This window comes from Somniosus microcephalus, chromosome 18 (genome assembly GCF_052327205.1).
Source record: "Somniosus microcephalus isolate GS21.2 chromosome 18, FLI_Smic_1.0, whole genome shotgun sequence".
In the NCBI taxonomy this organism is placed as follows: Eukaryota; Metazoa; Chordata; class Chondrichthyes; order Squaliformes; family Somniosidae; genus Somniosus; species Somniosus microcephalus.
Window position 1 is genome coordinate 24666834 of NC_141004.1, and position 20479 is coordinate 24687312.

The 20479-nt window shown below is 45.0% G+C and overlaps 1 protein-coding gene and 1 long non-coding RNA gene across 2 annotated transcripts in view; one reads left to right on the top strand and one right to left on the bottom strand.

Annotated features, from left to right (window-relative positions):
* Positions 1–18040, top strand: part of LOC147105129 (uncharacterized) — a 51002-nt gene extending 32962 nt beyond the window's left edge. The window contains exon 2 of the long non-coding RNA XR_015081683.1: positions 15331–18040. This is a non-coding gene — a long non-coding RNA (uncharacterized LOC147105129). The remainder of the gene's footprint in view (positions 1–15330) is intronic.
* LOC147105130 (protein BTG2-like) lies at positions 17417–19932 on the bottom strand. The gene is made up of 2 exons (XM_086011226.1): positions 19581–19932; positions 17417–18716 (listed from the first exon to the last, which is right to left on the bottom strand). Exons 1-2 carry the CDS (start codon positions 19696–19698, stop codon positions 18388–18390), a joined length of 447 nt encoding a protein of 148 aa, XP_085867352.1. The 5' UTR covers positions 19699–19932; the 3' UTR covers positions 17417–18387.
* Positions 19933–20479: the final 547 nt, after the last annotated feature.

A 20479-nucleotide genomic window follows, 5' to 3' on the forward strand; every position in this document is an offset into this window, starting at 1 on the left:
CCTCTTCATCCATATCTCTCTCATGGTCTTGTGGGATTGAAACATTGTTGTACTTTCTGACGTAATAAAGACTCACTACGCACTTGGTTGTACATAAAGCAAGGCTTTAATCGACTTGTAACAAAACATGGAGGTCTAGTTAGTAGCCACTAGCTTCCTGTTTCCAGTCTGTCTCTGGCAAATTGGGCCCACGCCTGAGTATTTATACTCCTCGGGCGGCGCCCTCAGCTGGCCGTTCAGTGGTACTTCCTGAGTTACTTCTTGTAGAAGTTGCGATTTATGACACTTTGGCCTAGAAATTGAGTGGGCTTAGCGCCCATTTTGCGGCGCTAGAGGGCATTGCGCTGGACTTACAGCCGGTTTTGAAATTGACTAGGGCCCAACATCGGCGTTACACCGGTAGCGCTGCGCCGGCACCGATGACGTCATCGGTGTGCGCAGCGTCCCGGTTGCCGTGGTGACGGGCCCCAGCGCCGAAATTCAGTTGCGGCCGCCTCGCCCGTGGCAGCCGCAACTAAGACTCTGGCAACAGAGTCTTGCACGACTTTGCGCCGGCGCATAAAGGTGGAGCGGCGGCCGGCCGCTTTCCCGCCGGCCGCCTGCCCGCACCTCCCTCCCCGGACTCCCCCACCGCCCCCCCCGCGGAACAGATGCTTCTCGGCTGCGAGCCCGGCACTTCCCCGAGGTGCCAGGCTCATTTTTGTGGCGATTTAACCGGCCAGCGGGCGGGTGCAGGCAGCTCCTCCTTAACTGAAGGAGGAGGCCTGCACTTCCCGAGCCTGCCGCACCGCATCGGGCGCTGCAGCGCCGGAATAGCGCCGCAATGCGGCGCGTAGCGCCAATTTTCAGGCGCAAACAGCCTTCAGTAGCGCCGGCAGCCGTTTGGGCGTGGCGCTACTGAATTTTTGGCGCGCACAGCGCGACTTAGCACCGGCGCTAAATTTCCGGCGTTAAGCCCCGGCGCAGCGCAAACTCAATTTCTAGGCCTTTGTATCTTGTGTTCCTTACACAAAACTACTGCAGTTTCACTTCTGCATATATTTACTGTTACAGCGCAAGACACCAAACATATCTGGGCTCAGTTCTGGTATTAATGAAATAATGAACTTCTTGCTTGTGGAGTAACCTTTGTAAACAAACCCATAATAACAAAGTCTCATTTGCAGAGAAGGCAGTTTTCTGTTTTTCCGCACTCTGGGAACACAAAATCTAGCAGCCACTAGCTCATTTTCCAAGCGTGTCAATGATTTAACAGCTTAGTATTTGAAAAAAAAAGTAGATACAGAATCTGTTGTCACGGGGAACTTCCCAGCAGAGTTCCTCAATCTCCGGGAGCAGCGTATTTTCCCTGAGCCTTTACCCACCCACTCAAAAAATTCTGCTGGCGTTATGCCAGTGCGATATGCAAAGCCAGTAGGGCCTGATACCATGTGTTCAGAATTCACACACGTTAGAATTTCTATTGAAACAGGAACAAAAAGAAGGCTCAACGTTACAAGCAATTGGCAGTGCCACAGGTTCCAGGTCTCCATTAGACCTTTCCTGTGAACTATAATCTGCAAACTCTCCAAAATATCCTAGACTGCGACCATTTTTTTGATTGCCCCTCTGTGAAGCGTCTTGGGACATTTTTTCTACGTTAAAGGCATTATATAAATGCAAGTTGTTGTTTTGATTCGTATTAAACCAATACAATTTTTAAAATGTGGGCCATTTTCAACTTTGGCGGGGACAGAAAACTGACGGTAGCAGACCAGCCGCCCATTGGAAAAGGAAATTAGCAAGGAAAGCCAGGCAACGTGCCTAATGGACGCTCAATCCACTGCCTCCAGTTAGCTGCCTCTGTCTTCTTCTCTTCTTGGGCAGTCCCTCGGAACCGAGGATGACTTGCTTCCACATTAAAAATGAGTTTGCCAGTGACTGATGAGTCCAATGCGGGACCTACAGTCTCTGTCAAAGGTGGGGCAGACGATGGTTGAAGGGGCGGGTGTGTGGGGTGCTTGGGTTGACGTGTGCTCCTTGCGCTGCCTGTGCTTGGCTTCCGCTTGCTCCCGGCGAAGAGACTCGAGGTGTTTGGCGCCTTCCCGGATGCTTCTCCTCCACTTTGTGTGGTCTTGGGCCAGGGATTCCCAGGTGTTGGTGGGGATGTTACACTTTTTCAAGGAGGCTTTGAGGGTGTCCTTGAAGTGTTTCCTCTGCCCACCTGGGGCTCTCTTGCCGTGCCGGAGCTCCGAGTAGAGCGCTTGTTTTGGGAGTCTCGTATTGGGCATGCGGACAATGTTACCCGCCCATCGGAGCTGATTGAGCGTGGTCAAAGCTTCGATGTTGGGGATAAGGTGAAAATGACCCCCAGTGTTTTACTTTCTTGCCAGTTTTCTTCCCTCTTGTCAACTCATCAAGATGTTGACTCCTTGCTTAGGTATGGTCCATGGGCACCCCTTGGTAATTTGTCCAAGTGCTGATTATTCATATGTGAGCCTTGGCAGTGAATGTCAGTGTTTATTTGACTGAGATGGGGATCACACACGGATTTGTAAGAGGAGTCACTTGATAGCCATCAGGAATCGGAACTCGGACAGATTTTGCCCCAACTTAACCCAGAGGCACTGAGGGCAATTGTGACTGACTAAGCCTGGTCAAACGTATGGACTTCTTTGTCTGTATGGCTCAACTACTCACAGGTATACTTGCTCAGCCTTTGGAAAAGACCATAACTGCTTTCAGTGTAAATATCCAGGACAATGCACAAACTTAGCACTGAGGTGTTTAAAATTATAATGCGGTTCAATAAGGTAGATCCAGAGAAACTATTTCCTTTGGTGAAGGAATCCAGAACATGGTGGAACAGTCCTACAATTAGTGCTAGGTCATTTAAGAGTGAAATCCCAACGGGTAGTGGAAATCTGGAACTCTCCCCTCCAAAAGCCTATGGATGCTTTTGAAATTGAAATTTTCAAGACTGAGATTAATAGATTATTCTGACGAAAGATCCTCGACTTGAAACGTTAAATCTGTTTCTCTCTCCACAGATGCTGCCTGACATGCTGAGTACTTCCAGCATTTTCTGTTTTTATTCCAGATTTCCAGCATCCGCAGTATTTTGCTTTCGTGTTAATAGATTATTGTTAGGTAACTGTGTCAAGGGATAGGAATCAAATGTGGATAAATAAAGCCATAATCTGATTAAATGGCGGAACTGGCTCGAGGCTGAATGGCATATGTTCATATGTTTTGGGACTCTGGGCTCTGCTCCTGAGCTTCCTATTGGGTATTTAAAGTGCCATTGGTAGAGGAATGGAAGTGGATCTCTCCCCGATCCTCACGAGCAGCAGGATCGTGTGGAACAAATAGACTCAAGAACTGGAAGCTCTTCCCCTAGCATCGAATGACAGTATGCAATGACACTTGCGTCTGCTCTCACTCAGAGGTCGAACTCCAAACCATCGTCAACACCTTCACCGAAGCGTATGAGAGCATAGGCCTTACACTAAACATCCGTAAGACAAAGGTCCTCTACCAACCTGCCCCTGCCACACAATACTGCCCCCGATTATCAAAATCCACGACAAGGCCTTGGACAACGTGGACCATTTTCCATACTTCGGGAGCCTACTGTCAACAAGGGCAGACGTCGACGACGAAGTCCAACACCGCCTTCAGTGTGCCAGTGCAGCCTTCGGTCGCGTGAGGAAGAGAGTGTTTGAAGGCCAGGACATCAAATCCGGCACTAAGCTCATGGTCTACAGAGCAGCAGTGATACCCGCCCTACTGTATGCCTCAGAGACATGGACCATGTACAGCAGGCACCTCAAAGCACTGGAGAGGTACCACCAATGTTGCCTCCGCAAGATCCTGCAAATTCACCAACGTCAGTGTTCTCACTCAGGCCAACATCCCCAGCATCGAAGCTTTGACCACGCTCGATCAGCTCCGATGGACGGGTCACATTGTCCACATGCCCGATACGAGACTCCCAAAACAAGCGCTCTACTCGGAGCTCCGGCACGGCAAGAGAGCCCCACGTGGGCAGAGGAAACGTTTCAAGGACACTCTGAAAGCCTCCTTGAAAAAGTGTAACATCCCCATCGACACCTGGGAATCCCTGACCCAAGACCACACAAAGTGGAGAAGAAGCATCCGGGAAGGCGCCGAACATCTCGAGTCTCTTCGCCGGGAGCAAGCGGAAGCCAAGCGCAGGCAGCGCAAGGAGCGCACGTCAACCCAAGCACCCCACCCACCTGTCCCTTCAACCACCGTCTGCCCCACCTGTGACAGAGACTGTAGGTCCCGCATTGGACTCATCAGTCACCTGCGAACTCATTTTTAATGTGGAAGCAAGTCATCCTCGGTTCCGAGGGACTGCCTAAGAGTTGGTAAAACCTCTGGCCAATGTCGATACAGAGCAGGAAAATTCACCTGTGCTGAGTTGGCTGATCTCAGCAGGGTGGCTACAATTATCCTCAATGCCCCGAGACTCGAGAGTGGAAAAATCATCCAGGGTTGCTGTTCTTCATCACTTCCCAGTGGGTCCTACTGGAAAGCGCATCAGGATAAGGCAGGATTGAACTCAACTGTCTGTCCCTCCAGTCAAATATCCAGTTGACACTTGTTGTCCAGGCCTTGGATTTGAAGCAATCACCATCTGTTCTCCATTGGAACAAATGGAAAGTAGTGTTCAGTGAGGAAGCTTACACTGAAGACACTCGAGTAGTATATTTCGGTGAAACGAGTCAGAAACATGTTGCAGACTACGGACAGTAAAATCTTCTAGAAAGTTTAATTCCTGCTAAGAGTCTTTGCATTGAGCTCCAAAGAAACTTAGTACTGTAAAGTTAAGCTGCTCATCGAAGCTTCATGTTGATAATTGAACTTTGTGTACAATCTCATGTAATGCTGTGGATTACTGCTCTTCTATTACAATATACAGCTGCCTCTGCATGGGTTACTTTCATCCTCCAGCTCAAAACCTTAACCAAATCAATTATAACCTTCACTAGAGTTAAGCGTTTAGTTAACAGCTTTATGTTAGCTCATCACAATAACACGGCCTGAAGTGCTATCAGAACAAATTGAATGGCTGATAGCAGGATGGCTATAAAAGGATTGCTGTAGATCCTCAATCACGCTTTGATGCATGACTGTTGACATAAGGATGAAGACTGTCCTTGCACACATGGCACGTTCACTGTAGTGATCTTAACTACAGGAAAATCTAAGAATAAGAACAAACTTCTTTCATTTGGAGCATAAAACACTTCTGCACTGTAGAATCTTATTAACACAGAGCCTCTTAATATGCACCAACAGGATACATTTATTTAAAGGAGCAAAGCCTTGTTGTAGCAGTCAAGATGTTACTGAAGAAGATGTGCTGGGTAATTCCCAATACTGGCGCTGTCAGCACCACACAAAAATGTGGCAATAATAGGATTGCAACTTTATAGAAATTTTGATTTAATCTCCCATTTTTTAAGCACATTGTTTTTCCACGTTTCTCCCCACCCACACCTGAAAAGTGATAGCAACAACTTGCATTTATATAGCGCCGTTAACATAGCAAAACGTTCCAAGGCGTTTCACAGGGGCTTCACCAAACAAAATTTGACACCGAGCTGGCTTACGGGGGCATGAGTACCTCCAGACTCTTGCTCTATCCCCACAGGCCACTAAAGAAAATGTGTGGGGGTAATTCCCAATACTGGCAGTGTCAGCTGTGGCTCAGTGGGTAACACTCTCAGCCTCTGAGTCAGAAGGTTGTGGGTTCAAGTCCCACCCCAGAGACTTGGGCACAAAAATCTAGGCTGACACTCAGTGCAGTGCTGAGGGAGTGCTGCACTGTCAGAGGTGCCGTCTTTCGGATGAGACGTTAAACCAAGTCCGCTCTCTCAGGTGAACGTAAAAGATCCCATGGCACTATTTCGAAGAAGAGCAGGGGGGTTATCCCTGGTGTCCTGGCCAATATTTATCCCTCATTCAGATTATCAGGTCATTATCATATTGCTGTTTGTGGGAGCTTGCTGTGCGCAAATTGGCTGCCACGTTTCCTACATTACAACAGTGACTACATTTCAGAAGTACTTCATTGGCTGTAAAGCGCTTTGGGACATCCGGTGGTCATGAAAGGCGCTATATAAATGCAAGTCTTTCTTCCGTAACCATTCTTTACGCGAGAATCTAGGCAGCAAATGTCAGCAACTATGGGGGAAAGGCTCTATGCTCATCTGATGTCTGCAAACAATGACTTTCTAGCAGATGTCATGAGGGAGAACCTGGTTATTTTTCTCCCCTCCCAAGCCTAGGGCCATTGATGCCAGTTGTAGCACTGCCAAGCCCTAGTTGAGAGCAACTGATTTGGCACGCACTGGGGATCAAGCCTGGCACTTCCTTGATCTGTATGAAATGTACTCAGAAAATACTAACATGAAGCAATGAATTTCTCCAACTTCATTGTAAAAGATTCAGTGTTAATAATAGACATTTTTTAAAGTTATTATTTATATAGTAACCTAAAACATAAGCACATATAATTAAAGAGTATAAAAGGAATGCAGTTCTCATAGGATTAAAGTAAATGACTGGATACGGTCAAACTGGTTTGGAGATTTTACTCTCATGCTTATTTTTTTTAACTTCAGTGCCTCCAGCATATATACTGCAGGTGCTCATGTGAGAGGGATTTCACATCAAACTCACAAAATACCACATCCATAAACACTGACTGATTGTGGGTTGCGCATTCAATGCATGAATTCCAACATCCATGCTGCACTATTCTTTCTGCCAATTTTCTCCCCTCCTCTCCTGCAATCAGTGACTGGTCACCCTTCAGTGTCTTACCTCTGGTGGCCATTGTTCTTGTGTAAGCTTAGACAGGCAGTATACGCAGGCTATTTTAGCTCGTTCTGCCCTCAGCCAACATCCACACGCTTTCCAACAAGACTCACTAACTAGTGATAACAACAACCACTTGTATTTATATAGTGCCTTTAACGTAGTACAACGCCCCAAACGCTTCTCAGGAGCGATAATTCAAGAAAATTTGACACCGAGCTTCCTAAGAAGGTATTAGGACAGGTGACTAAAAGTTTGGTCAAAGAGGTAGGTGTTAAGGAGCGTCTTAAAGGAGGAGAGAGAGGTTTCGGGAGGAATTCCAGAGCTTAGGGCCTAGACGGCTGAAAGCACGGCCACCAATGGTGGAGCGAAGAAAATCAAGGATGGGGAAGAGGCCACAATTGGAGGAGCGCAGAGACCTCGGAGGGTTGTGGGGCTGCAGGTGGGAACTTTGGGTGATTTTCCCCCCCTCACTAACTTAGGATGCAGAGGCCATTTACAGTGTTCCTACCACCACCTTGGCTGCTATCAGCCAACTCAGCCCAGACCAGAGGTGGAAGCTGAGACCTTGCTGTTTCTGAATTGATGTAAAGCGTACTACTCCAGCAAGAAATGCAACGACCCACTGAGCAGTCGGCAAGGCTCTTGACAGCTGGTCTTAAGCGAAATGAGTTTGGCCAGCCTCAATCCAGATCCCCGCGGGTCTGAGTTCAAAGTACGGAATTGCGATCACGATCAGCACACAGCTGGGGAGAAAAAACGCAGTTCAAAAGGTAAAGAGATGTGAAGGAGCTTTCATATGATTGCTGTTTTATGTCAGACTTGAATGAGGAATGTTTTGCTACCAGTCTCTGAGGAAATTTCCATAGATGGCTCAGTTTTGAAAAGCTAATAGGAAATGGTGTCAATGGTTAAAAATGTAAACCGCCTGGTTCATTCACCTAACTTCTTTCACCTTTGCAGACAAAGACCATCTTGTTTGGACGAGGTTTTTTTAGCAGGGAGTTTTCACGAATGTGCCTCAGCTGCTTATAAGCAAATCTGAGAAGTGAGCATTCCGTCTCCAAATGATATAGCTGGGATTCTGTTTGCAAGTGAAATGCATATAGTGAAATGTAATGTATGCCTTTTCTTAATAAACACTAAGGAGACACTGGGTTTCCCCAGTGTCATCAAACAAAAGTGCCCCCTTTTAAAGGGGCACAACTTATACAAAATGAAATCATAACACAAAAGGAAACTTACAACTTAAATAATATTACTGGCCGTGTCCACCAAACACTCCAGACCCTGCGGTGCCCACCAGTCGCAGAAGGCCTCAAGCCTACAGGCAGACACCGCATGCTCCTTCTCCACCCAGGTGCGGACAAGACCGCGGAAGAGAAGCAGGCAACCAAACCTATCACCCCTCCCACCCCCACCCACCCCCCGCCCCCCACGGGCCGTGACCAACCTGGACCTGTGGATGGCCACCTTGGTCAGGCCCAGGAGCAGACCCACGAGGAGGTCCTCCGACTTGCCCGCTGGCCCCCCGCCGCACCAAAGGTCAGGAGCGTGGGACTGAAGTGGGGCCAGAAGTTGAGGAGCAGCCCCCTTCAAATAGTGAAACAGGGGCTGCAACCTCTCACATTCGGTATAAATGTGAAACACGGACTCGTCCAGGCCACAGAGTTTACAGATGGCCTGGGAGTCCGTGGAGTGGTTTAAAAACATATTTAACCTCCGTGAAACACTCTCCATCCCAGATTCCCCCTTGGGTACAGGGAACACCCGCCTAGAGAGCCCTCCAATTTTTTTGTGGTCATAGTTTCTAGTGCTAGTAACCAAGGGCCCTTGAGTATATCATTTAATTGTAGTGTAATTGGTGGTATTGATTTGATTTAAGTTAATTTAAATTAATTGAAGGGTAAGTCATGGCAGGACAGCTTGGTGCCGTGGTATGCTCCTCCTGCACTATGTGGGAAATCAGGGACACTTCTTGTGTCTCTGACGACCATGTGTGCGGGAAGTGTATCCAGCTGCAGCTACTGGCAGACCGGATTGCGGCGTTGGAGCTGCGAATGGATACATACTGGAGCATTCGCGATGCTGAGGACGTCGTGGATAGCACATTTAGGGAGTTGGTCACACCGCAGGTAAAGGCTGCACAGGCAGGAAGGGAATGGGTGACCACCAGGCAGAGTAGTAGGCGCAGGCAGGTAGTGCAGGGGTCCCCTGTGGCCATCCCCCTCTCAAACAGATATACCGCTTTGGATATTGTTGGGGGGGATGGCTTATTGGGGGAAGACAGCAGCAGTCAACTTCCTGGCACCATGGGTGGTTCTGCTGCACAGGACAGGAGGAAAAAGAGTGGGAGAGCTATAGTAATAGGGGATTCTATTGAAAGGGGAATAGATAGGCGTTTCTGCGGCCATAAACAAGACTCCAGGATGGTATGTTGCCTCTCTGGTGTCATAGAGTCATAGAGTTATACAGCACAGAAAGAAGCCCTTCGGCCCATCGTGTCCGCACCGGTAATGGTCAAGGATGTCTCAGAGTGGCTGCAGAGCATGCTGGAGGGGGAGGGTGAGCAGACAGTTGTCATGGTGCACATAGGCACCAACAAAATAGGTAAAAACCGGGATGAGGTCCTAAAAGCTGAATATAGGGAGTTAGGAGGTAAATTAAAAAATAGGACCTCAAAGGTAGTAATTTCAGGATTGCTCCCAGTGCCACGTGCTAGTCAGAGTAGAAATAGAAGGATCTTTCAGATGAATACGTGGCTAGAGGAATGGTGCAAGGGGGAGGGATTCAAATTCCTGGGACATTGGAACCGGTTCTGGGGGAGGTGGGACCAGTACAAACTGGACAGTTTGCACCTGGGCAGGACCGGAACTGATGTCCTAGGGGGAGTGTTTGCTAGTGCTCTGGGGGAGGGTTTAAACTAAAATGGCAGGGGGTTGGGAACCTATGCAGGGAGACAGAGGAATGGGAAACAAGGATAGAATCAAAAGACAGGAAGGAGAAAAGCAAAAGTGGCAGGCAGAGAAGTCAAGGGTTTAAATCAAACATGGCCACAGTAAATAATAGTTCTAAAAGGTCTAAGAGTGTTAAAAAAACAAGCCTGAAGGCTTTGTATCTTAATGCGAGGAGCATTCGTAATAAGGTGGATGCGCAAATAGATGTAAATGGATATGATATGATTGGGATTACAGAAACATGGCTCCAGGGTGGCCAAGGCTAGGAACTCAACATCCAGGGGTATTCAATATTCAGGAAAGACAGGCAAAAAGGAAAAGGAGGTGGGGTAGCATTGCTGGTTAAAGAGGAGATTAACACAATAGTAAGGAAGGATATTAGCTCTGATGATGTGGAATCTGTATGGGTAGAGCTGAGAAATACCAAGGGGCAGAAAACATTAGTGGGAGTTGTATACAGACCCCCAAACAGCAATGCCGAGGTTGGGGATGGCATTAAATGGGAAATTAGAGACGCGTGCAATAAGGGCACAGCAGTTATCATGGGTGACATTATCTACATGTAGATTGGGCTAACCAAATTAGTAACAATACTGTGGAGGAGGAATTCCAAGAGTGTATACAGGATGGTTTCCTGGACCAATATGTCAAGGAACCAACTAGAGATCAGGCCATCTTAGACTGGGTATTATGTAATGAGAAAGAATTAATTAGCAATCTTGTTGTGCGAGGCCCCTTGGAGCGGAGCGATCATAATATGATAGAATTCTTCATTAAGATGGAGAGTGAAGTATTTGACTCAGATACTAGGGTCCTGAATTTAAATAAAGGAAACTACAATGGTATGAGGTGCGAGTTGGGTAGGATGGATTGGGGAATGTTACTTAAAGGGTTGACGGTGGATATGCAATGGCAAACATTTAAAGATCGCATGGATGAAGTACAGAATTTGTTCATCCCTGTTTGCCATAAAAATAAAACAATAAAGGTGACTCAACCGTGGCTAACAAGGGAAATTAGGGATAGCATAAGATTCAAGGAGAGGACATATAAATTGGCCAGAAAAAGCAGCAAACCTGAGGATTGGGAGCAGTTTAGGATTCAGCAAAGGAGGACAAAGGGATTAATTACGAGGGGGAAAATAGAGTATGAGTGTAAACTTGCAGGAAACATAAAAACTGACTGTAAAAGCTTCTATAGATATGTGAAGAGAAAAAGGTTGGTGAAGTCAAGCGTAGGTCCCTTGCAGTCAGAATCAGGGGAATTTATAATGGGGAACAAAGAATTGGCAGACCAATTAAATACATACTTTGGTTCTGTCTTCACAAAGGAGGACACAAATAACCTCCCAGAGATGTCGGGGAACATAGGGTCTAATGAGAGGGAGGAACTGAAGGAAATCAGTATTTGTAGGGAAATGGTGTTAGGGAAATTGACGGGATTGAAGGCCGATAAATCCCCAGGGCCTGATAATCTACATCCTAGGGTACTTAAGGAAGTGGTCCTAGAAATAGTAGATGCATTGCTGATCATTTTCCAACATTCGATGGAATCTGGAACAGTACCCATGGATTGGAGGGTAGCTAATGTTACCCCACTATTCAAAAAAGGTGGTAGAGAGAAAATGGGGAATTACAGACCGGTAAGCCTGATATTGGTAGTGGGGAAAATGCTAGAGTCCATTCTAAAAGATGTAATAGCAGAGCGCTTGGATAACAGTGACAGGATCGGACAAAGTCAACATGGATTTACAAATGGTAAATCGTGCTTGACTAATCTACTGGAATTTTTTGAGGATGTAACTGGTAGAATAGATAAGGGAGAACCAGTGGATGTGGTGTATTTGGACTTTCGATAAGGTCCCGCATAAGAGATTAGCGTGTAAAGTTAATGCACATGGGATTGGGGGCAAGGTACTGACTTGGATAGAGAACTGGCTGGCAGACAGGAAGCAAAGAGTTGGAATAAACGTCTCTTTTTCCGAGTGGCAGGCAGTGACTAGTGGGGTACCGCAGGGATCGGTGCTAGGACCCCAGCTATTCACAATATATATGAATGATCTAGATGAGGGAACTAGATATAATATCTCCAAGTTTGCAGATGACACAAAGCTGGGTAGGCAGTGTGCTGTGAGGAGGATGCCGAGAAACTCCAGTATGATTTGGACAGGTTGGGTGATTGGGCAGATGTATGGCAGATCCAGTATAATGTGGATAAATGCGAGGTTATCCACTTTGGTGGCAAAAACAGGAAGGCAGATTATTATCTGAACGGCAGTAGATTGGGAGAAGGGGAAGTGCAACGAGACCTGGGTGTCCTTGTGCACCAGTCGCTGAAGGTAAGCATGTAGGTGCAGCAGGCGGTTAAGAAGGCAAATGGTATGTTGGCCTTCGTAGCGAGAGGATTCGAGTACAGGAGCAAGGATGTCTTGCTGCAGTTGTACTGGGCCTTGGTGAGACCACACTTTGAGTATTGTGTGCAGTTTTGGTCACCTTATCTGAGGAAGGATGTTCTTGCCATGGAGGGAGTGCAGCGAAGATTCACCAGACTGATACCTGGGATGGCAGGACTGACGTATGAGGAGCGATTGGGTCGATTGTGCTTATACTCGCTGGAGTTTAGAAGAATGAGAGGGGATCTCATTGAAATGTATAAAATTCTAACAGGACTAGACAGACTAGATGCAGGAAGGATGTTCCTGAAAGTGGGGGAATCCAGAACCAGGGGTCACAGACTAAAGATAAGGGGTAAGCCATTTAGGACAGAGATGAGGAGGAATTTCTTCACCCAGTTGAGGCCAATTCATTAAATATATTCAAGAAGGAGTTAGATATATTTCTTAAGGCTAAAGGGATCAAGGGATATGGGGAGAAAGCAGGGCCAGGCTACTGAGTTTGGATGATCAGCCATGATCTCATTGAATGGCAGAACAGGCTCGAGGGGCCGAATGGTCTACTCCTGCTCCTATCTTCTATGTTTTTATGTTTCCATTGGGACACCCTCGCCTCCGCCGGACGGCAAGAAGGTGTCAGGACTGAAGAAGGGGGCGAGGTAATGTATGTGATTGAAGCCAAGGTAATACTCGACAACTTCATCTACTTTGTTTTAAATATAATTCTATCCCAATGGCAGTGACTCATACTTGGGCTATGGTTCCACAGGGACGACAAGCCTCTGATACCACACCCAAGAGGTCATTTGTGAACTTAGTGAATATCAGTAAATTATTTGACCATGGGGGAATCGCAGCCAAGTACAATCACGTCCTCACTCCACATCTACTCGTAGTCTCCAACCAGGGTAATTAGATAGAGAACAGGAGACGGCACCCTAGCCAGTTTTCCCCACCCCCAGCAACCCTGAAGACCTGCCACCCCCCAGCAACCCTGGAGACACTAAGGCTAATTGTCGTAAAACAATTGTTGAGCCCAATCTGCTGTTCCCAGCTAACTCAGCACAGACCAGGGCTTAACCCTTGGACTTTCCTGACCTGCATGGATCAGCCCCACACCCCACAGTGGTTGAGCCCCCAATAATGATGTTCGGTTACAAGCTTCTAGTCTAGTCCAGTATGATTTGGACAGGTTGGGTGATTGGGCAGATGCATGGCAAATACAGTATAATGTGGATAAATGCGAGGTTATCCACTTCAGTGGCAAAAACAGGAAGACAGATTATTATCTGAATGGCAATAGATTGGGAAAAGGGGAAGTGCAACAGGACCTGGGTGTCCTTGTGCACCAGTCGCTGAAGGTAAGCATGCAGGTGCAGCAGGCGGTTAAGAAGGCAAATGGTATGTTGGCTTTCATAGCGAGAGGATTCGAGTACAGGAGCAAGGGTGTTTTGCTGCAGTTGTACAGGGCCTTGGTGAGACCACACCTTGAGTATTGTGTGCAGTTTTGGTCACCTTATCTGAGGAAGGATGTTCTTGCCATAGAGGGAGTGCAGCAAAGATTTACCAGACTGATACCTGGGATGGCAGGAATGATGTATGAGGAGAGATTGGGTCGATTGGGCTTATATTCGCTAGAGTTTAGAAGAATGAGAGGCGATCTCATTGAAACTTATAAAATTCTAACAGGACTAGACAGACTAGATGCAGGAAGGATGTTCCCAATGGCGGGGGAGTCCAGAACCAGGGGTCACAGTCTAAGGATAAGGGGTAAGCCATTTAGGACTGAGATGAGGAGGAATTTCTTCACCCAGAGAGTGGAGAACCTGTGGAATTCTCTACCACAGAAGGCAGTTGAGGCCAATTCATTAACTATATTCAAGAAGGAGTTAGATATATTTCTTAAGGCTTAAGGGATCAAGGGATATGGGGAGAAGGCAGGGACAGGGTACTGAATTTGGATGATCAGCCATGATCTCATTAAATGGCAGAACAGGCTCGAGGGGCCAAATGGCCTACTCCTGCTCCTATCTTCTATGTGTCTACGTATCTATGTAAAATGGCTGCTGAATCTTGACAAGTGTCTGGATTGGTAAGTAAATAATCATCAAAAACTCCCAGTTACTCCCATTAAACTAGTGGCACACAGCAGCCCATCCATGCTAAGATTTCTTCTAAATTGCCTAGAAAATATCTTGTTTGCAATTTAGGATTACTCTTGTTAAGAATTTACTGCACTGCTGTTGTTAGAGGTGCATCAGTTTCGTGAAGAACTTTTATTATGCTGAGAGGAAGAAGGCATGCACAATGCTCCATTTTAACGTAATTCATGTTATTGTTCATGTGCTTGCAAAAGCCAAAAAAACAAACATTTGCCAAGCATTTGTTCATGTGTAGGAGGGCGGCCCATGGGAGCTGCATGGCTTTTGATGTCTACATCAAAATGTCTACATTAGTTGCGCTCCGCAGTATAAACACCCACACACTTGAAGAGCTCAATGGCATCGCTGGCCCACAAAAATGTGGGTGTACGAATAGGATGTTGGATTAAGGGAGTGGATTTCTGTGAGGTAAGTGGACTGATCCAAACTTGTGCCTCCCCTGATAATGCAATTAGATCACAGCTTTCCACAGCGGAGCCCAGCCCGACCATCGCCCGACTTAAAAAGTAAAAGGGGGAAAGCGATGAAGGAAAGTCACTGTCCCGAGACTGGAGGGAAACAACCGGGTAAAATAAAAGCGACTTAAAAAGGAACAAAATTTACAAATTGGGGTGTTGACATCAAAATAACATGGGGAGGGGGGTTGCAAACTAACAGTGGTAGGGCAGCCAGAATTTTTGACTTGTCTCTTTTCCTCAGTGGCTGCGCCATAGTCCCCAGACATAGTCCCTTAGACCCCACTAGTTCCATCACTGGTAGAGCAAATGTCCTAATACTCTACTGCTTCCAGATCCTAGATTCTTTACCATTGGTCTGGACAGTGATTGAGACAGCACATAGATGGAGAGGATGTGCAGTTATCAGGCCGTCTTAAAAAAAAAGTGAATTCCAAAAAATTATGAAAAAGCTTTTTGAGTACTGAGATTTATCTGGAAATGTCCAATTTTATGATAAGCATTGTGTGACAATAACTCTGTATTGTTTCTAGATGGCATGCACATGATATGGAGTGCCCTTCTCGGAATAAACAGAAGAAGCAAAACCTACATGCATTCGTAACTGCAGTGGTAGTTGAGGTTACACCATTGTGTTGCATGACGGGATTACAATATCGCACAGTGATGTTAAACACTGAAATGCTTAGCTGGTCATAAAACAGCAAAATAGATTTTTTAATTTGCATATACAGTACACTCAATTCAATGATAATGGGATTGTTTGTTTAGATATTCCCTATATATTTGAATGGCAAAACTGTTAATTATTTGACTAGAAGTTACTGAGACTGTGATGGTCTTTATGATCACGATGGGTTTTGGCCAGCACTGCATGCAACTGGAGATATCCAAATTATAGCAGTTTAGGCAAAAGCGCCATTATATTTTGCATGTGGTAATGGCAAATTATTTAAAATTGCACAATCTATGCAAGATTCGGTCTCAATGGGCCAAGTTTTCACTCCACATCACCATTAGAGGCGGCTTTATCATTCAGTAGTTTCATTTACCGTCTGCATAATTGAGTCTATTTTCTGGCCGTCCAAATCTATTTCCTCATCCGCCAATTATAAATACAAAAGTTTCAGTTGATTAAAAATGCCTGCCGTCCGAACCAAGGGCCTGTGAACCAATACTCTTGCTTCTTTAGGTTCAAATTGTGATTAGTGGTTGAAAAAATTGGGAGAAAATTAGTTAGTTTACTTCCAGTAGACAGTTATGCGGCAGTTCCTCGGCACTTACTGAACACACGGTTGTAACTAAATGTTGTGGACTGCCCTTTATACAATACAGATGAGAATATTTTGCTTACTGATGGGCATCCTTCTACTCGGACCAATTTTGCCACTGTTCTGCATTCCATTCTTTGGCAATTGGTGCTCTGAAGTAACAAAAGCATATTGAGCAGCAATGTCTCCCACCTTCAGCTACTTCTTTCGACAGTACTCTTGGTTGTACAAGATTCCCACTTTTTCCTTCAACTGTGCAGTATGTCACATGTCCATATTGAATTTTATCCATCACTAAATTTAATCTTAATTTATTTTGTAGCTAGTTGATTTTTGGTTCAGATTCAATTACCTTCCCTCCTAGCTTGCCATCACCTCCATATTAGACTAGCTGATCCATTTTTTCTTTAAATCCACACTGGTGATGTGGGTTACCAACACTTGATTCATTATTCATTCCAGGTTTCACCTCAAATTTCCAGCATATTAAGCACAAGTAGCAGCCTGTTCAGAACATCTTGTACACGTATACAACCATTAACACACCAATACATCCTAATGCACTTCAGAAGTAAAAATAGTAAGACACTGGTAGGAAGAGTAACAACTAATGACAGAGGGAAATTTTGAGGTTGTTAATGAAGTAGCAAGACAGCTTTGAGAACATTCCAAGACAATTAACTAACCAAAAAGGTAGAGTTGGGAGGGCTGGAGAAACAGAAAGGGAAAGAAAAAAATGCATTCAAAGGAGCAAGGGACACATGGCAGAATATAGGGCTCAAGCTTGCCAAGATTGTGGATTTTGAAGCCAACACATTGGGTGCACAGAGAACCCAAGGTCAGTAGAGACAGAAGCAATGGGAGAAGGCAGAACTTAAAAGTAGGCAGAGGTCAACAAGTTGCAACCTGTGAAAGGCAGCAGAGGATGTAGAGAGTACAAAAGTAAAATACTGCAGATGCTGGAAATCTGAAACGAAAACAGAAAATGCTGGAAATACTCAACAGGTCAGGCAGCATCTGTGGAGAGAGAGAGAGAGAGAAACAGGATGTAGAGTGTAATGGGAATGTATAGTAAATGGTCTGAATTTCAGGTCCACCACAGTGATTGTTCCCAGTGTCTGTGGAACATCTCACCAATGTACGAAAGAGGATACCTCAAATTTCCAAAAAGTACAGAAACATAATCTTGTTGTGTATTCTAAATTTAACTGCATTGTATTACTTCTGCAGTGACGTGGCTGCATTACACCCAAACTGGAATTTCCCCAACCTCCTACAATGTTCAGTAATTTAAGACTTCCTCATTGAGTGCACTGGATCTCTTCAACCTCAATAAAAATAAGATTGCTTTCCATTGAAAAGTATGCTTTAATTAAAACTTTAGAAAACTGTACAATTTCTTCAATACAGCTGTACAATACTTAAGAAAAAATGTACAACAGTTTCAGATTCACATAGCTTACAGACTGTCAAAAAAACTATGTACAGACAACTAAACTAGATCTGCACAATATACTACCAAAAGTGATTTTTCCTCGAGCTGTCATTTGAAAACAGCTTTGCAGTATTACATAAAATCTTGTCAGTTTTACAAGAAGCTACAGGAATCAATTCACAGCTTAGTCCAAAAGGCAGTGTCCCCTTAAACATGGGATATGTAAAATGTATTTCACCTTTCTTTGATCAATACTGAGTTACACAAGTCAAAGAAACCTAGGGCAAATCTTTTTAGAAGTCTGATTGTGCTATTCCCTAAAAGCGGAACATGTCAGTCAGACTTATAAACAGCAATGTTGTAATTTTAAAAAAATCTTTAAGAATGTTCAAAACAGCTTACTTTTTTTTGTCTTGATCAAAATATACCATGGTCGTAATCCTTTTATTCAGAAATCTTTTAAAGTGTTCTTCGTTTTCAGTGCTTTATTATTTTGTTTCCAACGCTCAACGTTGTATTTTCAGAATATAAAAAAGTTTTACTTAGGTGCCATTTGTGTGAAGAGCCAATAAAATCCCATCCTCAAAAATTAGAATACACAGTTTACTCAGCGAAAGTAGTTATGACTACTTTCTCTGAACAACCCACTCGTGAAACTATTCTAAAGGCAATAGTTTCACAATTGGATTGGATCCCACTTGATGCTCCTTTGGAAATCCCCCATCCAGATAACTGCTCAATCGTACCTGACAAAATCAGTTCTGCTTATGCAGGTTGATTTTATCAGGGCTAAGTGATTTTTAAAAGCCACAGAACTTGTGTGTTTAAAAAGAAAAAAAACTCCACTTAAGGTATATATTGCTCAGTTGCAAGCAAAGTGCCTCTCAGCTCGAAACTGTCATCCAGTAGTTTTTGGGAGGACTGGTCCTGCCCATTAGCTCATTTTTACAGGTTAGCATTCCCAGGTTATTTGCTGGCGGTGCTTCGTACAGGACACATATGGAGCCGTCTTCGCCGATGCGGTAAGAGACCTCGTATGGGTCGACCCACAGAGTCAGCTCGCTGGGAAGGAGTCTGTAGAGCTGCTGGCTGCTGAGCCCGATTCTGTTGGCAGCTTTTCCAATCAAGGGGTCCATTTTATGATTTATTCGGATACACCGGTAACCCGATCCTTTGCATGGTTTGTCTGGGAACCAATGATGTCTGTAGTGCTCTGAAAGGGAAGATGGACGCCCAAGATTAATAAGGTTACAGCAAATTACATTTTACCCATTAGTCAAAATATTCCTATATAAACTACAACAGCTTTGATCCACCATTAAACCTAGATCAAGTATAAAATTATCTTTACACCCATCAAAAGTTTAGTACTAAGTTTATAAAAGCAGTAAAGTAAAGATAAAAAAAAGTTATTGTTCTCAGTCAGTTAGTTTTAAAGTATTTCAATTTATCAAATCCAAGATGGAAATTTTTTTTTTTGAACTTCCTGAAGCAGGCAGTAATTTTTTTAATCAATGGGCAGTTTGTTTTGTGAAAGTAAATATTTAATAGGCACCATGCCTTCTTTAAAAAAAAGTTGTTCATATTTAGAGTAGGAAAGTAGCGAGTTTGATGACTTTTGTTGGGCACTCCAACATTAGGAAGAAGTGCTTTTTGTTCTGCGTCACACACAACTTAATTTCTTAACTCGTTTAACGTCGAAGCTTTTGTTCAGTTTTTGCAGATCACAAACTGGAAGACTTGGCAGAAAGTACTTAAAAAATATCAAGATTGAGAAAATCGTGAAAGAAGCACCGAGTGTAAATATTTAGACACTCCGCTTAAACGTTTGCTTTGAGAAGCAGCCTTTAAAACTTACAATTAAAAAAAAACTTGCATCAATTCTTCATTTTTTTAAAACTTACATCAAATTCCTTTACGTTTTTAAAACTTCGATTTCATTTTGTTTTTCCTTCTCTCGTTTTGATCACAATAATAAAGCAGCAAGTGCCAAGGCCAGTGCTTTGACCAGGTAGCTGCACTCAGCTCCCGTGTAGCCTCCGAGCTGTCTCCGCTCCTCCGGCCCCCGATTACTCACCTGCCAGCGCGTCTTGCAGCGAGTGACTGAAGATTTGCAGCTGTCCCGGGCTCACCAAGCCCGTGTTCCGCAGCAGCCTGCTGACAAAGCCCACGGCAGCCGCGATCTCCATGGTCATAAAGCAATCCGACGGAGACAAAGAGAAAGAGGGAGCTGTTGATGAACCAGAGCCCCGACAGGCAGTTTTATTAAAGCGGATGGAAATTTAATCGAGATTCAATATAATTGCAAATTTAATTTTTTCTTTAAGTGCGAGTCTGGATTGTATTAGCCTCCGGAGCTTTTCTTTTTTTTTTTTTGCCAGCTCCTTCTTCTTCTCCTCGGATGACTCGCTCCGAGTCTGGCCCTGATCCGCCGCTGCCGCTCCTATTTAAAGCCGCCCTCACAATGAGACGTGACATCGCCTAATCGGAGGCCACGCATCCTTTTGATTGATGGCACAGCCGTCCAATCCGAGTTGGGAAGCCGCTCATCCACACCCCGCCCCAAAAAACCCCACACCGGATCCACCAATCCCGCAAGGGCAGAGGGCGGGACACACGTTGCCATTGGACGGCGGGGTAATTGTGACGACTCGCAACGTTCCGACCAATGGGATCGAGATGGTCTAAAATGGAAGAATTGACGTTCGCGATGACGTGGGTGCGAATGGTCCGATTATAGCAACTGGGAAATAACAGGAGGAGCAACAGAGAGCAATACTAGATTAGATAGTAACTGGGGGTAGCACAGAGAGTATTAATAGATTGTAGCAACTGGGAAATATTGGGGGTAATAGAGAGCAATAATACATTATAGCAACTGAGAAATAAGTGGGGGAGCTTCTCACAAAAAGAAAGACTTGCATTTATACAGCGCCTTTCACAACCACAGATCATCCCAAAGCGCTTTACAGCCAA

Bases quoted from the DNA above. Each gene is read 5' to 3' on its own strand.
- LOC147105130 (XM_086011226.1), bottom strand. From the start codon at position 19,698: ATGACCATGGAGATCGCGGCTGCCGTGGGCTTTGTCAGCAGGCTGCTG. The intron at 18,717-19,580 runs GTGAGTAATCGG...CTTCCCTTTCAG, and splicing joins GCTGCAAGACGCGCTGGCAG to AGCACTACAGACATCATTGG.